Below are 18,601 nucleotides of genomic sequence, written 5' to 3'. Positions count from 1 at the left end.
AATGAAAATATTGTAAATTGAAAATGCATTTAGTACACAAAACTTACCAAATATCCTAGCTCAGCCTTGCCTAGCTTAAACATGTTCAGAACACTTATACATTAGCCTGCAGTTGGGCAAGATCATCTAACACAAGGCGTATTTTATAAGAAAGGATGATTGGTTTATATGTTTTACCCTCTGCCAGCTTTCCTTTGGACTCATTTGTTAATGACCATGATTTCACAACCAGGGTCATTCAGGCTCGAATTCTAAGTGGCAGGCACCACATACTGGGAGGAGGTGAATGGCCAGCGGAAATTCATGACCTGTCTGACTGCCTTGAGGTAGTAAAGCAAAGGCGAATCCGTTTTGTCCTTACAGCATTCTTCTGTGTACCCATGGACACACAATACAAGGACATTGTAGGTCCTCTCATCTGTCAGTCACTCTAACACCTGGTTCGTGGTTCATTTTATTGAAAATAATTTAGGATCTAAATTCACCCTCGTGTTTTGAAGACTGCTGTCCTAAAACAGATTATTTGTGTTTGTGCTACTTCTGAAGTACACCATAAGCCACTAGGGGTATTCCCACTGGGCAGCTCATTTCTCTCTTTCACTTGTGTCATTTCATTTCCTTAGACTCTCTGCCATGATTCACTTCAAATCCTGCTGTATTTGTACCATCATCTTGTTCTTCTTTCCCACTTTTTCTGTTTGTTAAATTTTATAGAAGATTTTTCAACTGATACTGAAACATTTAAGACATAGCTGTGTAAATGCAGAGAAAAATTCATCATACTTACTAACATATAAGTGTAATCTGCCACGTACAGTTTCAGCTTTTTAAAAACGATTATTTATTTGAACGGGAGGGAAGAGAGAGAGAGAGAAAGAGAAAGAGAGAGAGAGAGAGAGAGAGAGAGAGAGAGAGAATCTTCTATTTACTGGTTCATTCCCCAGATGCTTGCAACAGCTAGGAGTGGGCCAGGCTAAAACCTGGACACTGGAACTCAATCTGAGTCTTCCACTTGGGTGGCAGGATCTCAGCTACTTGAGTGGCCATCACCGTCTCCCAAAGTGTGCATGAACAAGAAGCTGGAATCAGGAGTGGAGTCAGGACTCAAGCCCAAGGATTCCAAAATGGGCTGCAGGTATCCCAAGTGGTACTGTAACTGCTGCACCAAACACAGCCCCAGCCACAGATAGTTTTAATGTGCAAAAACAAGAACTTCCCAACATTCTTATTATGAATGTGATAATAAACAAATGAGAAAAACAATAAACAAATAGAAACACAAGTTGGAGCCAGGCACCTCTGTATTTGGTGAGGATTCCATCACTCAACTAGGCTGGAAAAATTCTACATCTCTAACTAAATTTCTAGTAGCCTAGTGAAGAAACAGCTCATCATCAGAGAGGGAGAAACTTACCAAACGACTACATGCCATAAAAACAATGCTACCAGGACCCACACTGGGCGCAGAAGGCTTAAGCATCTGCCTGTGGCACCAGTATCCCATACGGGCATGTGTTCCTGTCCTGGCTGTCCCTCTTCCGATCCAGCTCTCTGGTTATGGCCTGGGAAAACAGTGGAAGATGGTCCAAGTGCTTGGGCCCCTGTACCCACATGGCAAACTCAGAAGAAGCTCCTGGCTCCTGGCTTTCGATTGGCTCAGCTCCAGCCGTTGCAGCCATTTGGGGAGTGAACCAACAGATGGAAGACCTTTCTCTCTGTCTCTCCCTCTCTCTATCTGTGACTCTACTTCTCAAACAAATAAATAGAATATTTTAAGAAAATGCTAGAAAAATATGTGTGCACACACACAAATGCACCAACAAACAGAAAAGTGAAGGTCCTTAGTGAAAAGTGTGGCTAATCCTAAAGGGACAGACTGGCTGAATGAAGGACACACAAAGACCATTTGTTTCTATTACATCCTCCTGACTTCAGACCGACAGTAGTACATGGGTGTCTCTCTTCTGGAAAAGAAATGACATCTTTAAAATTATTGAAGGTGACTGAAGTTAAATGGGAACATTTAAGTAGCATAAGTCGAGACAAATTCTATGAAATTGGTAACTCAAGATTACGTTAGATACTGCAGACAGCTTTTAACACAGGTAATCATAGTAAGCTCAGGATAGAATTCTGAACTCCTTGAGGGCAGAGGGATTTATATTCACAGCACCTGGTCCTTGTACACAATGACTGGCTAACCAGTAGTATGCCCTAGGAGCAGTCTGCACTTGTCAAGGGAGTAGAATTGCTGGTGCCCGCTGATTACAGAGTCACTTTTACTTTCATGTCTTCAAAATTCTTAACAGATAATGTACCTTATATATCCACATCTCCCTTGGTGTACAACTGCCACATGGAATCTCTGAGCATGTAAGAGTCCTGTAGTGGTACCTGCCAATGGATCAACTGGAAGCTACATTTGGTCAGAGCAGCACAGCTGAGGCACCACACTTCCACTGCCTCAAAGTGCCATGACCAGGGTATCGCCCTCACTGAGACAACAGGCATGGCCGGAGAAGAGGAGGAAAGGAGGGCACAAGAGCTTAGGAACTAAGTAGACTATGAAGTGCAGATGTCTGGAAACCATGGTCTAGGAGCTGATGTCTTATATATCAACCATGCCTTGGTGATATTTGATTTCTAGATAGAGCCTTGGTGACCACTGCGTCTAGGTTGTCTGCTGGAGGTAAACTAGATGCTGATGCTCTTCAGCAACATTTTAGTCCTGATTCATTGTGACTTGACCACATTCTGGTTTGTGCCTCTCGGACTATGAAAGCACTATGGCAGCACAGATGAACCACATGCCAGAATTAGGGGAAAGACATAAAGAAGGCTGTCAAAACTGGGCATCTCAGGAAGAGTCACTTTCCCACACTGGCAGGAAAATGTCTGATACATAAATGCTTGATCCTTGTGTTCTGCTGTGTGCCTCCTCTACCCAGATCAGCCAATTTATTCTGTAATCAGTTCTGGTCTGGAATTGGATGTCACTCCTACAATTTCCCTCCGGCCTAGTTCTAGTGCAGATGGACTACGTGGAGCATGGAGAAGGAGGACTTTTGTCCACCCGTTGAAAAAGTGTGGAGGGACGGGTGGGAATCTGGGCAGCTATCAAGCCGATCACGTGGCTGAGCCAACAGCTCCTAGAGCTCTGCAGTGAGTAGCCCGGGTAACACAACCTCCCTATGCTGCACTGTACATGCACTGATTGTGTTTCAAATAAGCCTCGTATGAAGAGAGAAATGAGCTGTGTGCAGCAACACAACCTCAGACTACCTGAAAAGACCTTTATTAATGTCATTATTTCCATGTTTTACTTATCAAGAAAGTTTCCTTTTTCCTTGGCTCTGAGGTTCACCCAGGGCAGAATGCCATCATTCATTTTCTTTGGTGGTAACCAGGTCTGCTAGCACAGGTCAAGCTCAATTTCTTGCCTGAACTGAAAATTAATTTTAGAGGAAACTAAAAAAAAAAAAGAAAGGTAACTAAAGAAACCTGCCTTATGAAGAGATTATAACTATGCAATTTAACCCATTGCAAATGGATAAGGCTGGCTTGGTAATGGACAAAGCAAGCATAGAAACAAGTAGATCATATATTCTGAAATATCAATCAACAGCTATCATATTTTGGCCTATCTTTAGATCAAAATATTTATTCTTTTTAAATTCATTTTATTTATTTCCATGTATTTTGATATTTATGAGAGAAAGAGAGAGTGAGCAAGCAATAGAGCTTATCTATTGGTTTAATCCTCAAATGACAATGGCTTGGGCTGGGCTGGTGCCAAAGCCAGGAGCTGGGTGGCAAAGTCCCAACTACTTGAGTCATCCTCTGCTGACTCCCAGGGTGTACATTAACAAGACACTGGAATCAGGGCCCAGAGTCAGGTGTCTAAACTAGGCACTCTGATGTGAGATGTGGTTGTTCTAAATGGCATCTTAACTGCTAGGCCAAATTCCTGCCCATCTTTATTTTTTATTCTCAAATTATTACATCTAACTGGCACTTTTTCTCGATAAACATTTATTGATCTGATATTTCTAGGGAAAGAGAATGCCTTCCTCATTCAGTAACCTCCAAAAGGCTGAAGAAAATAGACAAGCAGGGAAAGCAATAAGTCATTAGCTCAATTCTATCATCAAATTCGGATCTTAAGAACTGTAATATGTGCAGATAATTCAAAGAAGACATCACAGGAAAAAAGATGATACTGATATATGAGTGTAAAACACTGGCTAAAATATGAAGGTACTTAAAACTTCATGGAAAAGTAGAATTAAAGTTTGAGTTTATTTTGATATGACTTTTCATAAAATACATGGAAAATTTGTATTATGAGAAAAATATGCATGAATTTCAGTAGTGCTTGCACCAAAATAAACATAGTTTTTGGGAAACTATTTAAAATTTTATTTATTTGAGAGACATACAGGAGAGACACAGAGAGCTACCATCTACTGGTTCAATCCCCAAATGCCAGCATAGCCTGGGCTTGGTTGGTCTGAAGCCAGGAACTCAATCTCAGATTCCCAGTGGGTGGCAGGTACTCAATTACATGAGCCATGAGCCGTCATTGCTGCATCCCAGGGTACGCATTAGCAGGAAGCTAGTACGGAGGCAGAGCTGGACATTGAACTCTGATGTGGGACACGGGCATCTTAACCAGCAGGCAGTATTACTGTCCCCAAAATCATGCTTTTACACCATTTTCCATGAACTTTTTCAAGTACCCTCAAACATATCATTTTTTCCCACATAGTAAGATGAAATAGGAAGACAGTTCTCACCTGGAGTCTTGAAGTTCCTCAGCTGAGAAGGAGTATCATAAACTTCAAGAATCCAGTCACCTGCAGCTCGTTCTCCCCAGCAATGAATGGTCATGAACTCCCAGTTTTTAAATCCTTCCATGGAATGATCAAATAGTCTGAAAGAAAACCATAAAAATTGTTCTGTATGTTATTTAAAATCTGGTGCCTGTCCAGCTAAATCAAAGTCAATGACCTTTTTATATCTATTAGCATGTTTAGCTGCACACTGAAGCTAGGCTTCATCCCGGACATCACCAATTAGCAGATCCATATATAGACCAGTGTTCCACCACTGGACAACAACCTATGGCCACCCAATAGCAAAGCTGCAGAGGATAATCATTTGGGCAGCATGGAAACCAGGCGAAGAATGTCTGCACAAGACTGAGAATACTAGTTGTTGGAGATGTGGAACAACTGGAACTCTTTTACATTGCTGATGGAGATGCAAAATGGTACAAGATCTCTGGAAAACTGTTCAATGGTTCTCAAAAAGTTAAATACACATTTTCCATAAAACTCAACAATTCTCCTACAAATAGTTACTCAAGAGAAATGAAGACATATATCCACACACAGAACTCCACATAAATATTTGCTATCATCAAAAAAGGTAAACAGCTTTATGTCCATCAACTGGCAAATGAGTTAACCCATTATGGCATAATCACAGAATGAAATACTATCCAGCAATAAAAACTAATGAACTACTAATTCATACAACAATAGCAGTAAATTCCAAAAACATTATGCTAAGTGAAAGAAAACAGTAACAAAAGACTATGTTTTATACCAAATTCTAAAAATGGCAAAATTCTAAGTAAAGAAATAGATCAGCAGTTGCCAGGGGTTAGGAATGGGAGAGAAGAGGCATGGGGGAATTTTTGTGGGTAATGCAATGCTTTATATCTTGTAAGTTATAGTGTGTGGCTAGATGGCTATATAGATTTGTTAAAACCCATTGACTAATTCACATAAAAAAGTGAATTGTATGTAAATTACACCTCAGTAACAAGACCCTGCTCAGTAATCTAATCCAGTTCAGGGAGTCACATCTTGAATCCCAGCTGAGATTCCACTCTTCCAGAGATTTTCCGAGTTCCTAAATCCCTAAATGAAATCGCTGCCTCTTGACATAGCAAGATAAAAACCAGAGAGCTACAAAATATGAAGTAAAATAAAATAAATGGAGTCTTTACCAAGAATAAAGGGGTGTTAATAGATAACATATAAAAGGAGTACATGTAAAAAAGGCATATCATTTAAAGAGGTATAAAATGTAGATTCAACTACGTAAGGAAATGTGCAAAAGATGCAGAAGCCATTTTCTGTAAAAATGAATACTATATGGTGGAAAGTGAAAGATGGGGCAAGGGACAGATTGTTTTAGTACTTTTCAAGAAAAATCACGGGACTCTATTATTTTATTAAACAATAAAAGAGTAAGAAATCGACCATTAGAGAGGCAAATGGAGAAGGAGAATTATCTCCAGTCTTGTCTTAGGAGCAACCACATCAGTTACTGGAATAGATTTGTCCTTCCATGGAGACAAATGTGAAGGTCATGACGATTGCATGTTGCTGTCTACTGAGGGCATGCAATCATGGCTTGCTTTAATTTCATCTTCATCAAGCAAATGGCTGGTTATAATCTGACCCATGTAGATTTCCCAATGGGAGAAAATGTGCCCTTCTGAAACCAAAAATAAGCAGTTTAATCCCTATGACTTAATATATTAAAACTCCAATTTATTTTAAAATGTGTCTTATCTATGTTTTTGAAGATTCCTCTAGGGGCCAGCATTGGGGTGCAGCAGGTTAAGCCACCACTTTTGACCCTGGCATTCTATATTAGAGTGCTGCTTGCAGTCCTGGCTACTTTGCTTCTCATCCAGCTCCCTACCTGGGAAGGCAGCAGAAGACGGCCAAATATATGGGCCCCTGACACCCACAGGGGAGATGCAGATGGAGTTCTGAGTTGGAAGATATCTTTCTCCTCTCCCTCTCCCTCCCTTCCTCTATCTCTCTCCCTCCCCCTGCTCTCATTACTCTGCCTTTCAAATAAATATATCTTAATAAAATTCCTCAAAAATGCTAACGGGGTTCTAAAGCTGACAGGTTTGGTAGCATGATTTTGAACTGTATAGGTAAATGGCTGACAAGTAACAGTATTCCCAAGAGAAAAGTAATAAAAGGAAAATCACCTGCTACCTGTTGAGCCTTTAAAAGAAGGAAAAATGAAAAGTATAAGCAGCACACTCAGAGTGTCCCATAGTCAAACTAATTGAGAAGGATCCCTTTACTGGACAACTTAGATTGCTGGAATATGCAAATGTGTTCTGTTAACTTCCATAACGGGGTTAATGAGAGGTGGTGATTTTCAGGCCATATCTGGATGTGAAAGCCTGTTCTCTCTTTTTAGAACATATGCTGTTCTTAAAGATTAACGCTTTGCACACAGGCAAGTAGATTCCTCCCTCAATGAGGATCACATTGGATCTTGCAGCTTTCCTACACAATGCCAGCGATGATAATGGTGGTTCCTTACAAGAATGTTCTCCCACTATGATTGATCCTTAATAGAGTAAGGGTAGTGCATTTTAACAATACCCTACAATCCATTGCACACCAAATTAGGTCTTGTTTCACAAGTTTACAGCTGAAAACTGGACTTGGCCAAGGACTTGCTGGGTCATTATATAGTTGATTTATATCTATGGAGTCTTTACTTGACCAGACCTTGCATGTGATGGGCAGAAAGGCGACCCAAAGATAGGAGAAGAGGAGCTTTTTCAAACTGTCCTTGCTGCCAGAGAGGTTGAATTGGAAATGGATGGAGGTAGAAAGTCAGTTTAGTACCACTTCCTTGATTAGGTTCCACAGTGCTATGTTACACACTAATTCTTTGGGGCCACTGAGCCATTTGAGGGCACTGAACCAATAACTTGTCACATAATACCTCTCCAAGAGTGCTGAACTTAAAAGCAGTTCCCAAACAGTTTAGACAGAACATTTGGCTCATTGCCTCACATCCAAAAACTACAAAGGAGACTCGAAGCTGCCATCACATGAGGGGCAGTCTTGTTTCCACAACCTCAGCCAACTTTTAATTACTCATGGGTCAGTTATTTGGCTGCTAGATCAGCAGGCCCTATGTTTCTGCTCTTCCACCCTTTCCTGTCCACCTTTGGAAATCATTCCATTGCCACTAATGACTTCCAAATCACATTTGGAACAAAAAATAAACAAACTGGGTGCCATGAAGAAATATCCATGATTTAGAATTCAAATAAGTGTTTCGAAGCTCGAATAGAAATGGGCTTTGTCAAGGTGGCTAAGCAGTCTCCCCTCCTCCCAGCGTCTCTTTAATGAAGAGTCAGAATGTCCATTAGTTTCATGTGAATCTAAGAATTGAAGCGAGGAATGCAAATGCAGCCAAACATGATCATTACATTTTGCTGAAAGAGTTGATGGGAAAGAAACAGACACAAATAGTTACTGTATTAACTAATGGGGCATTCATAGTTCCATTCTCACCCTGTCCTTTATAAACAGAGTTTAAAGAGAGGTGGATGATTTTATATTTTAATTATGATCCAATTCTTCAACTATGTCCTATTTTTAGCATTATATCATTTTAAAAAACTGCATCCTCTGAATGTAATAAAAGGTAGTGCAGCATATAGATTAGCACATACTTGCCCAAGACAGTCAAATGTCAAACCAAGGAAACATGCTAAGGAAATTTTAATTGTAGGTTCTTTGCTTATTAACTCAAAGGTCTGACGACCGGCTTGACTGTCTGTGGAGTGCCAACAGTGAAAAAATCAGAAACATGCTGACATTATTAACGTGGGGAAAATGTCAATAAAGTCGAACCATGTGCTGAAAGCTGGAGCAGACAGACTCCATGCCTGTATCCACTTCTCTTGTTGTGGTAAAAGTTCTGTCAAAAGTTGACTTCATAATCATGTGCTCGATGAAATGATAGATGCATGCGGTGGCACAAATTATGCATCCCATTATTAAAATGGTGCCCCACAGCCCATTCCCTGTGAGTGGTTTTCAAATAAATTACTTTGTATGAAGCCTGGTGGAGCCGATTGCCATTGAGTGCAGCACATCCTTTTGAGGAATTAACACAGGAAATAATTCATGTAATTACTGTAAGATTTTATTTTCCCCTCTTGCACTTAAAGTCTGGCCAATGTATCAAGGCTACAGCATTCTTGAATGATGTTATGGCAACTAAATAACAAGGCATTTTATAAGTACTGACAGCTCTGTGTTATCATATAATTATTTCTAAAATTGTAAATGGATCTTAATTTCAGAGTCATCCACTGCTACTCAGATGGTACTTATGTTCGCTACAGAATTAGATATTCAACCAATATTCTTGGAAGTTTTCTCACTTTTTTTCCTTTTCTTTTTAATCAATTTTTTAAATATTTATTTGAAAGAGTTACAGAGTGAAGTAGAGACAGAGAGGTCTTTCATCCACTGGTTCACTCCCCAAATGGCTTCCCACTCCCCAGATGGCTGCAGTGGGTGAAGCTGAGGTGATCTGAAGCCAGGAGCCAGTAAGTTCTTCCGGGTCTTCCACACAGTGGCCCAAGGAGTTGGGCCTTCTGCTGCTTTCCCAGGCACATTAGCAGGGACTTGGATGGGATGTGGAGCAGCTGGGACTCAAACCAGTGTCCATAAGGGATACTGGTGCTGCAGGCTTCAGGCTTAACCCACTGTGCCACAGTGCTGGCCCCTCAATTTTTTTTTTCTTAGTGCTTCATCACAATTTAAGGTACAACTGATTAAATGCCTGGAGCACTCATTTGACTCAATCGTAACTGAGTTTTTGGTTTTCTTCAAATATTCGGCTTTTGTTAAGTTCTAAATGATTAGCTTCTGATCTAGGGTATTTAAAATGTACTATGCAGTTTTTCTCCTTTTACTAATCAACATTGCTTTCTTAACAAAGGTTTAGAGATAGGAAGATACTAGTTCTAGAGGTTTGGGGTAGCTAAAGGATGAGGTTGCTGTATTTTTTTTTCAAGTTTTAATATGCATATTATCAACTCACTCACCAACCCTCACATGCATCCCTTCTTGTAGGCACACGCTGCAAATACTTACTCCATTTACTCTTTTGTAAATGACTTGCACAGTACCCAGCAGCACACCATATGCAAGTCTTTTTAATGACGCACAAGTAACAAGGACTTGTGTGAGAAAGCTGGATGATCTTTTACGTTGGGGTTATGTGAGTGTGGTCTATGGTCAGACGGCTTTGATCTCACCTGGGAGCTTCTTAGAAATGCAAGTCCTTGGACTTCATTCCAGGCTTGGGGCAAATCAGAGTCTTTGGGAGGGGCCCAGCCAGTTGTGCTGGATGGAACCATTACCATGTGCTTTCAGAGGCTACGTGAAAATGGGGTCACCATGGATTAAGTGCTTACCACGCTAGCAGCTGTGCTGTATATCGTCCTATTTCATGCTTACAGTCACCCTGTGAGGCAGATGCTATTACACTCATTATGCCTGACAGAAACTGGTCAAGACCAACCCAGTTCCGTCTAACCTCAAAGGTTATTGCTTCTTTTGAATGAAGGAAGAGGGTTCTCATGGTAGGGCCTTACTGGAATGTAAAACTTTTGCTGCAAAAGTGTAACTTCTACTGCAAGCCACAAATGCACTTACATATCATGAATAACTACCGTCGTCAATGCTCTGTTGTTGAACATTTGGGCAGAGCAACGACAAAGATGATTAAAACACAAACACTACATTTTAAACAGAGTTAACTGTAGAACCCTATAGGTTTGGAAGATTAGAAAGAGTGCCTTCTCTCTGCTTAAGACCATAATTAGAAGCAGAGATATTCATCTGTAATCAAATGTAAAGAGGCAAAGTTTCAGCTTTCAGTCAGAGGCCAAAATCTGGAACAGAGAGCCAGTCCATCTACACTCAGTCTAAAACTCAATAGGTTGGGGGGGGGGGGATGATGTAGGGAAAAGGGACAGCTTTTCATAAGTCTTAACAAATGCAGTTGGAGTTAGAATCTAATGGGACAAGCTTTTCATAGAGAGATTTTTACACAGGCAGAATTTGAATGTGTTATAGTACAAAGGCTCCAGTCTAAACTTGCTCTTGTCTAAGAACATTTTCAAAGGATATTTCAAGCCCACCCAGCTCCTCCCCCATGCCTGACCTCCACCATGTGCTCTGAATATGCAGTTTGGCTTTTTGTTAGGCAGTGCATCTACACGCCAGGAGGAGGACTCACAGGGTGGGAAGCCTGGGGTTAGGACAAAGGGAAGAGAAGGAACTACCCCTCTGTCGTCATCTAGTCCAGGACTGCTCTGCCTGCAGGCCTGGGGCTCCCACCCACTAAATCATCAACAGGGCTTGCCCTAGCCCGGCGAGCCTGCCTGCTGGGCTCAGGGCGCAGGAAGCTCCAGCTGGAGGGCAGTTCTGGCTGCTGCTGAGTGCCTTCCAGTCTTAGCACCTGCGGACGCTTGCTTGGGTAAACCCTGCTTGCCCCAACAGCTGCTCTCCACAGGAGCTGGGGCCAGTGCCCGTCCTCCAGCACAGGGAGCCACTGAGGGGCTCCAGACGGCCCACACAGATGTACTCAACGTGTCCAGCCCTTAGCAGACAACAGACTCTGAAGGAACAGCTGTGGTGAGGGGATAAACCATTTGGAAGAAATTCTTCTCTCCAACGTCATGGGCTTCTGGAAAGCCAGCCATGAATACTCATTGTATTTTGTGTCCCTTCAATGAAGCCGCACATTTGGTTAAGACTGAAAAGGGGAACAGGAACATTTAATCAGACAGGGGCAGCCACTGTCATCCAGGCTCTCCTCCCTTGCACACACTCAGGGTCCGTCCGAGGCTCTGATTTTCGCCCTCCAAAGGGAGATGACCTCATGTGGGTCTCCAGATTCTGAGCAGACTCTCAGCCCCTCAGTGCTCACAGCAGCAGGCGCACAGACCACAGAGCAAACCATGGAGCAAAGGGCCAGCTTCAGAAGCCGGGCGGAGGTTTCCACACTGGCTGCCAGGCTTCTGGGCAAGCAGTACTAGAAACACTGTCTGCGGGAAGCAGTCACACCTCCCGGGGGAAGTCGGGGAGACACTGCCATGGGAAGCCTTCGTTTTCATCTCAAACCACTCTCACTGCGGATATTTTGCTTTAAATTTCTCAGAAATCACTTTTTTTTAAAAAAATGGTGTTCTTTGCTTTACAGGTTCTTTCTTAGAAATCTCGACTTCTTTGAAAGGAAGGTAAGTGTCCCGCAGGGGAACTGTGGCTTGCTCTGATGAACAATCTCTGACATGCAAATTCCTTTTATATCCTGGCCTCTTCATCTTTTTCTTGAGAAGAGGCATTGCCTTGCAGATCAACAGGCAAGACACCAAAGCCAAGTGGGCCTTTCCTTCCCCACCCCCTCCACCCTTTCCTGAGCCTCCTGCTCTCAGCTTCCCATCCTGGGAATGTGCTTTGACTCAGGGCCAAGGTGAGAGGACATAGGGACTCCTTGCCCCTGAGAGTTTTTTGAGATTTCCTCTAATAAAATGAAAGCTTCAGATTATGCCAGAAGGACAGAATGCCAAAAGAAACAGTGTTTCTTTAGCTGCCTCTGTAGGAGATGCTACTAGTATCAAGCACAATAAGAACCGGGGAGCCAAGCCATGGACAGTGGCCACTGATGCTTGTGGGACCCAGTTTACCATTTAAAGGGTCAGCTGCTCACAGCAATGCATTTGCAGAGCTGTAGACAAATGAATTCCTAACATCCTTTATATCTCAGTACCTCCAGCCTTCAACCTTTGATCTCTCTGCGTCTTCTTGGTGACTACTTACTTCCAGGACTGAGATGGAGGAGAAGCAGAAGGGCAGCACTTTAAGAAAATGCTCCTGACCAAAAAGACACTGTGGGTGCAAACTGATCCCCAAGTGGTCTTGATGGGGAAACTCAGGTAGACCTTGTGAGCATCAGTCACTGAACATCTTACACACCTATTTCTTTTCTCTGCACAAGCCATGCAGCACTCCTGCATTCAGCACTTTGCAAAGTGTGGGAGATCTTCAAAAATTCATGGAAATGAGAATTAAAAGATAAGTATGTTTTGGTGCAAAAATTCAGAAACCCATGAATATAAGGAACAATCACAAAGTTCATGAGAAATGCATATTATGAAAAAACTTTGCATGGCTTTCAAAATATTTTTGCACCATGGTAAACATTTCTTTTAATTCCATTTCTCCATGAACTCTTTGAAGTACCATCGTAGATCTGTCAGCTACTGAAGAATGCACGGGAGCATGAAGCCAGTAGCACTGTAATGCACCAAATGGCTAGAATGGAGTCATTGCTCCTGCACTCACAAGTTTCCTCACTGATGTCATTTTGGAGCAAGCCAACAAGAAATAGTAAAATATGCAGGAAGACCTCAGGCTGCAGAGGCAGCATTTTCTAAGCAAACAGCAACAGCTGAGGGACTGCTTTTCTACAAGGTAGGGGGGCTCTGGGAATAAGATCCACACACATGTGAAACAAACCTTTGCACCTCAGTGTTGTGCCAGGATATTCTTTCAAGTTAAACTCACATGAGTGATGGTAAGGAAAAGAAAAACAGCAAGGAATAAAGGCCTTCCCTGACTTGGGTAACAACAGCTGGTGAGCCTTCCATTCATCATGTAATTGCACACTGGAAGGCCTGTGTCAGACAGGTAGTGGCAATTACCAGGCAGGCAGCCGCGGAGACCTCTTTGTCTGAGGAGGGAAGAGGGCATAGGGAGTGCCCAAGAGTCTGATGCTAATGAATCTTAAGTTTCTTGCACCTGCATACACTTATTCTGGCAAAGTTGCATTTCACAGTTAAAACATTCAGCCCAGTTCTCCCAGTGCCCTTATGGAAGGTGTTTGGATTGAAACAAAACAGCAAGTCTAAGCAAAAAATAAAATGCACCTGATGCTTTTGGATTCCATACGCCTAGTACCTATCAATTAGAAATGCTGTTTTATCTCTTTTTCTGACTGTCCTACAGTAGGTGAAGTTTGGAGACCTTTAAGAGCAAATTTCAACTGGAAAGTTCAGCCTCGATTTTGGTACTGCAGGCTTGCATGGACTCTGGCTTCTCAATCCCTCAGGCTTGTTCATGTTCTAACAAAACTCACCAGTGCCGCAATCACCTGCTTCTGCACACAAGGCTGTCTACATAAAAGCTTGTCTCTCACTTGAACTCTATATGCCACTCAGGATAAGGTTTGTTCTCCCATTAAATGTTCCTCTGGGAGAAAAAAAATTAATCATGCTTTTAGTTTTTTGGTTGTTGTTTGTATGAGGACAGGTGTACAAAAGACCCATGGAAACATCAGATGATGAAAAATACTGCCTAGATTTCAAATTTTTTTGCACCCAAATTAATTTCTTAAAGTATTCATTCATTTATTTATTTGAGAAGCAGGGAGATGGGGAGAGAGGAAAAGGGCCGTTAAACTGGGGTCTTGAGATAAGGCCTACTGCCTTATCTGTCAGTCAATTTTCACTGGAATGCAATCATGTCCACTCATTTATACTGTCTATGGCAGCTTCTGCCCTTCAATGGCAGAGCTGAGTAGCTGGGATACAGACATGGGCCACAAATCTCAAAATATTTACTACCTGGCTCTCTGCAGAAAAATATTTGCCAACACCTGCTTTAAAAATACAATTTCCTATAACTTTGGAAAATAATTACTTGGGCAAGTTAATCTGTAACAAATGTTGACAGATATTTAATGGGTGTGGACCTTAGAGGCCTTAAGAGTTAGTGTTCTGGGTCGGCACTGTGGCTTAGCAGGTTAAGCTGCTACCTGCAGCGCTGGCTTCCCATATGAGCACCAGTTCAAGTCCTGGCTGCTCCACTTCCAATCCAGCTCCCTGCTAATGTGCCTGGAAAAGCAGTGGAAGGTGACCAAGTACTTGGGCCCCTGCACTTGCCTGAAAGACCCAGAAGCTCCAGGCTCCTGGCTTCAGATCAGCCCAGCTCAAGCCATTGTCACCATTTGGGAAGTGAACCAGAGGATGGAAGACTTTTCTCTCTCTGCTTCTGCCTCTCCCTCTCTGTAACTCTCTGCCTTTCAAATAAATAAATAAACTTTTTTTTTTTAAAAAAATCAGTGTTCAGCAAGTCTCTTAAAGAATAAAGAACAAGCGGCCTTCAAAAATTTTTCTGTAGCATCCTTTGTTATCTCCCTATTACATGCAACTTCACACTTTCTACTTTAAGAACAATTAGACTATGGCATGCAAGTGCCCTCCTCAGTTGGTTCTCAAGGTTGAGGTAAGGAGCAGCTGAGCCCTTACATCAAAGAACAACTGATTATCAGTGTGACCAACATAGTACTGGGCAGAGGACATCACTGTACCTGTTGGCCAAAAGCTGAGACCTGGTTCCTGAGGGTGAAGTCAGGTAGATGGCCAGGTCTCCCCTCCGAGGGTGGGTGATGGTAATGCGCACAACTACGTGCTCCAGGTAGTTGACATGGTGGTTAGGGTTATCAGAGCAGCCCGAAGCTTTGTAGATGGAGCGCACCGCACTGTTGGGGCGAATCGTCCTGCAAAAGACAGAGATGAAGTCTGGGCAAACTACCTGGCAGTTCTCAGCTGACAGAATTTAGAGGCTTGTAATTAGTACACCAGGTAAGGCAAGCAACTAGTCACGGGATACTTAACTACAACAATGCGATCACCCAAATGATTGGATCACAGGAAGGATTAATGGTTGGACTCTGGGGATCATGCAAGTAAGATAACAATGTACTTTTGTTATCATGCAGGTGGTGGATATTGAACTTGAGTATGCATTGGTATCACCTGTTAAACCATAGATCGTTCAGTCCCAGCCCCAGAGCAGCTGATTGAGCACATAGGATCTGCATTTATAACCAGTGATAGTGATGTGGCTGATCTATGGAACACACCTTGAGAACAATGTGTTTGTTCCAGTGGAGGTGAGGGAATTATAAGCTTCGTTCAAATGCCCAAGCTGTCCATTCCTTGCTCTAGAACCTATAGGCATACTCTTTCCTCTTGCCTTCAGATTCTTGTCTCCCACTCTATCTTCCTCCTGTGCCAGTGTCCCCTGGAACGCTGGGCTTCAGCCATTCAGGCATCAGTTCTACTTCTGAGATAATTCAGTGTTCCCACTTGGGGACTTCACACTTACTACTCTCCCAGAAAGATTTTCTTATTTTTGTTGATTTTCTCTTGACAGACTCTTTCTTCACGGTCAAAGTGTAAATGTCACCTCTCTGAGATAATCCCTGAACCACAGGCAAAAAAGGCTCCCATCCCTTATTTTCTACCTGTCCAAATCCCCAATATTTATGCATTATAATTTTTAATTATCTATTTATTATGTTTTCTGTCCTATTCTTCCACTAGATCCTAATAGCAAGAAGCCATTTTTCATTCCATTTTTATCCCTAATATCTTGTTCTGTGCTTGATATTGAATACGTGTGAAAATACTAGTTGCTGAGTGAATGAATATAAAAATAGTCACTCCTTATGTTTTTTGTCTCATCCTTTGTCATAAAAGAGCAGAATGAGGAAAACATAACTTTAGTCCATTTACTTCTGCTTCCTAATAAATTTCCTCAAGAATTACAATGGCTCAGCTTCATCCCAAACCAAAGTTCATAAATATTTTTCAGAGAGAGAGAGGTCTTTAAAAAGAAAGCCAAGAGCAAAATACTAATAAAGCCACCACAGCAGTGTCCTGGTGCAGGGATTTAGCACCCAGGAGAAATAGCACAGTATTGTGCCATAAATCCTGTTGGCATAACCACCAAGTCTGTGCAGCTCCTGCTGGGGAGTAGGCCCTAAAAGCTCTGAACTGACTGCCATCTCACTGACTGGACATTGTGTACCATACTTTGGAGAACTGCATGATATACAGTAAATTTTCTAGAATCAGGTTCATTTGTTTGAAGTACAGAGATTTCTGGAGAATACCAACACCATCAAATAGAAATATCGACAGAATAGAAAACTTCACAAAGGCCGTCTGTAGTGGTCTTCCCAAGCTTCCCCTTTTTTATTTGAGAGGAAGAGGGAAAGGGAGGGAGGGAAGGAGGGGGAGAAAGAGAAAGAGCGAGCGAGCAAGTGAGCAAGAGAGCTCTCATCCGCTGGTTCACTCTCTAAATGCCTCCAATGGCCAGGGCTGAGCCAGACTGAAGACAAGCAGCCGGGAGCCAGGAACTCAATCAAGCCTTCCATGAAGGTGGTAGGCATGCAACTACTTGAGCCAGCATCTGCTGTCCCCCAGAGTGTCCATTGGCAGGAAGCTAGCATTGGAAGCAAACCCAAGACTTGAATCTAGGAAGTCTGATATGGTATGCAGGCATTCTAAATGGTGTCTTAACCCCTAGGCCAAATACCGGTCCCCTCAAATTCCCAAATAAGGACTATTTTTCAGGGTGTGCATTTGGTACAGTGGTTAATAACCTGCTTGGGATGCCCACATTCCATACCAGAGTAAGTGGGTTTGAGTCCCAGCTCTGTTTCTGAGTCTAGTTTCCTGTTAATGTACACTGTTAATGTACACTCTGGGAGGCAGCATGTGATGGCTCAAGTCCTAGGGTCCCTGCCTCCCATCTGGGAATCTGCATTGAGTTCCAGGTCCCTGGCTTCGACCTGGGCCGGACTCTGCTGTTGCAGGCATTTGGAAAGTGATTAAATGGGTTGAGAAGCTTTCAGTTGTCCACACTTTCTCTGTGTTTGTTGCTGTTTCTCTCTGTCCTTCAAATAAGATGGCAGGCGAGAGACAGAGGGAGAGAGAAAGAGAGAGTAAGAGACTGAGAGGAAGAGAAAGAGAGAGGCTTTTCTTTCAAGAATTCTTGGGTTTTAATAGGGTGGATTTAACAGCTAAGCATCCTCTACATTCTACTACAACTTTGTGATTATATAAGAAAGAAATTACAGAACTTTTTAGCTCATAACAGGGGCTGTTGCAAGCACTTGCTCTGGCCTGCTCTCATTCAGGGCAGTCATGCTCTCTGTTGGCTGCAAACATTACTTGATATGTCGATCTGTGCTCTCCACACACACGTGCTGTTGGGGAACAGTGGTCCACTTCTCCGCCTCCATCACCATGGCTTCTGCATCCATCAATCCAAATCCGTAGAGATGGCTCACTGTGAAGGCAAGAGGCTGGTCAGCTTCACTGTGGTTAGGAGCAACCTATGCTTTATATATGTATATAAATACACTCAACAATTTTGTAGCAGTGTCACTCAGTAGAGACCTGAGACACATCCCTGTGGCATTCTAGCTATCTTTCCAATAATGGTTTGAAAAGCAAATAAAAACAAAGCAACCAATCACAACAAGAGAATAAGATGAATGTGTATCACTCATCAATTATGTATTATTACTAGCAACACAACTATCATTTAGGAATTGCTACTACATGCCAGGCGCTAGTCTACATTTTTTAAATTTAATCCTCTCAATAATCTTAAGATGTTAATGTTATTGTTACTGTCATTCATGGATGTGAAAACTGAGACACAAACAGAAACTTGACCAAGACTGATTAGTGAGTCAGTGGTTAAGTTGGATTCTAACCCACATAATTTTGATCCCGGGCCCCACTGTTAATTACTTACATTTAAAATGATGAGATCATTGATTTTTAAAAATAAAGTAATTATTAGGCGTAAGAGAAGTGACTATACAACTTCTCATAGTACAAGAAAATTACATGCAAGAAATAACCAATTTTCTGACA

The 18,601-nt window shown here is 42.2% G+C and overlaps 1 protein-coding gene across 2 annotated transcripts in view; it reads right to left on the bottom strand.

Annotated features, from left to right (window-relative positions):
• PCSK5 (proprotein convertase subtilisin/kexin type 5) overlaps positions 1-18,601 on the bottom strand; it is a 434,133-nt gene that overhangs the window by 162,880 nt on the left and 252,652 nt on the right. For both annotated transcript variants that reach the window (XM_062208432.1, XM_062208433.1), the window contains exons 11-13: positions 17,888-18,005; positions 15,235-15,423; positions 4,797-4,933 (exon numbers count right to left, since the gene is read on the bottom strand). In XM_062208432.1, coding sequence (XP_062064416.1) covers positions 4,797-4,933; positions 15,235-15,423; positions 17,888-18,005 — 444 coding nt within the window. The remainder of the gene's footprint in view (positions 1-4,796; positions 4,934-15,234; positions 15,424-17,887; positions 18,006-18,601) is intronic.

This window comes from Lepus europaeus, chromosome 12 (assembly GCF_033115175.1).
Source record: "Lepus europaeus isolate LE1 chromosome 12, mLepTim1.pri, whole genome shotgun sequence".
In the NCBI taxonomy this organism is placed as follows: domain Eukaryota; kingdom Metazoa; phylum Chordata; class Mammalia; order Lagomorpha; family Leporidae; genus Lepus; species Lepus europaeus.
Note: the sequence above shows the minus strand (reverse complement) of the source record. Positions and strands in the feature narration are given on the sequence as shown.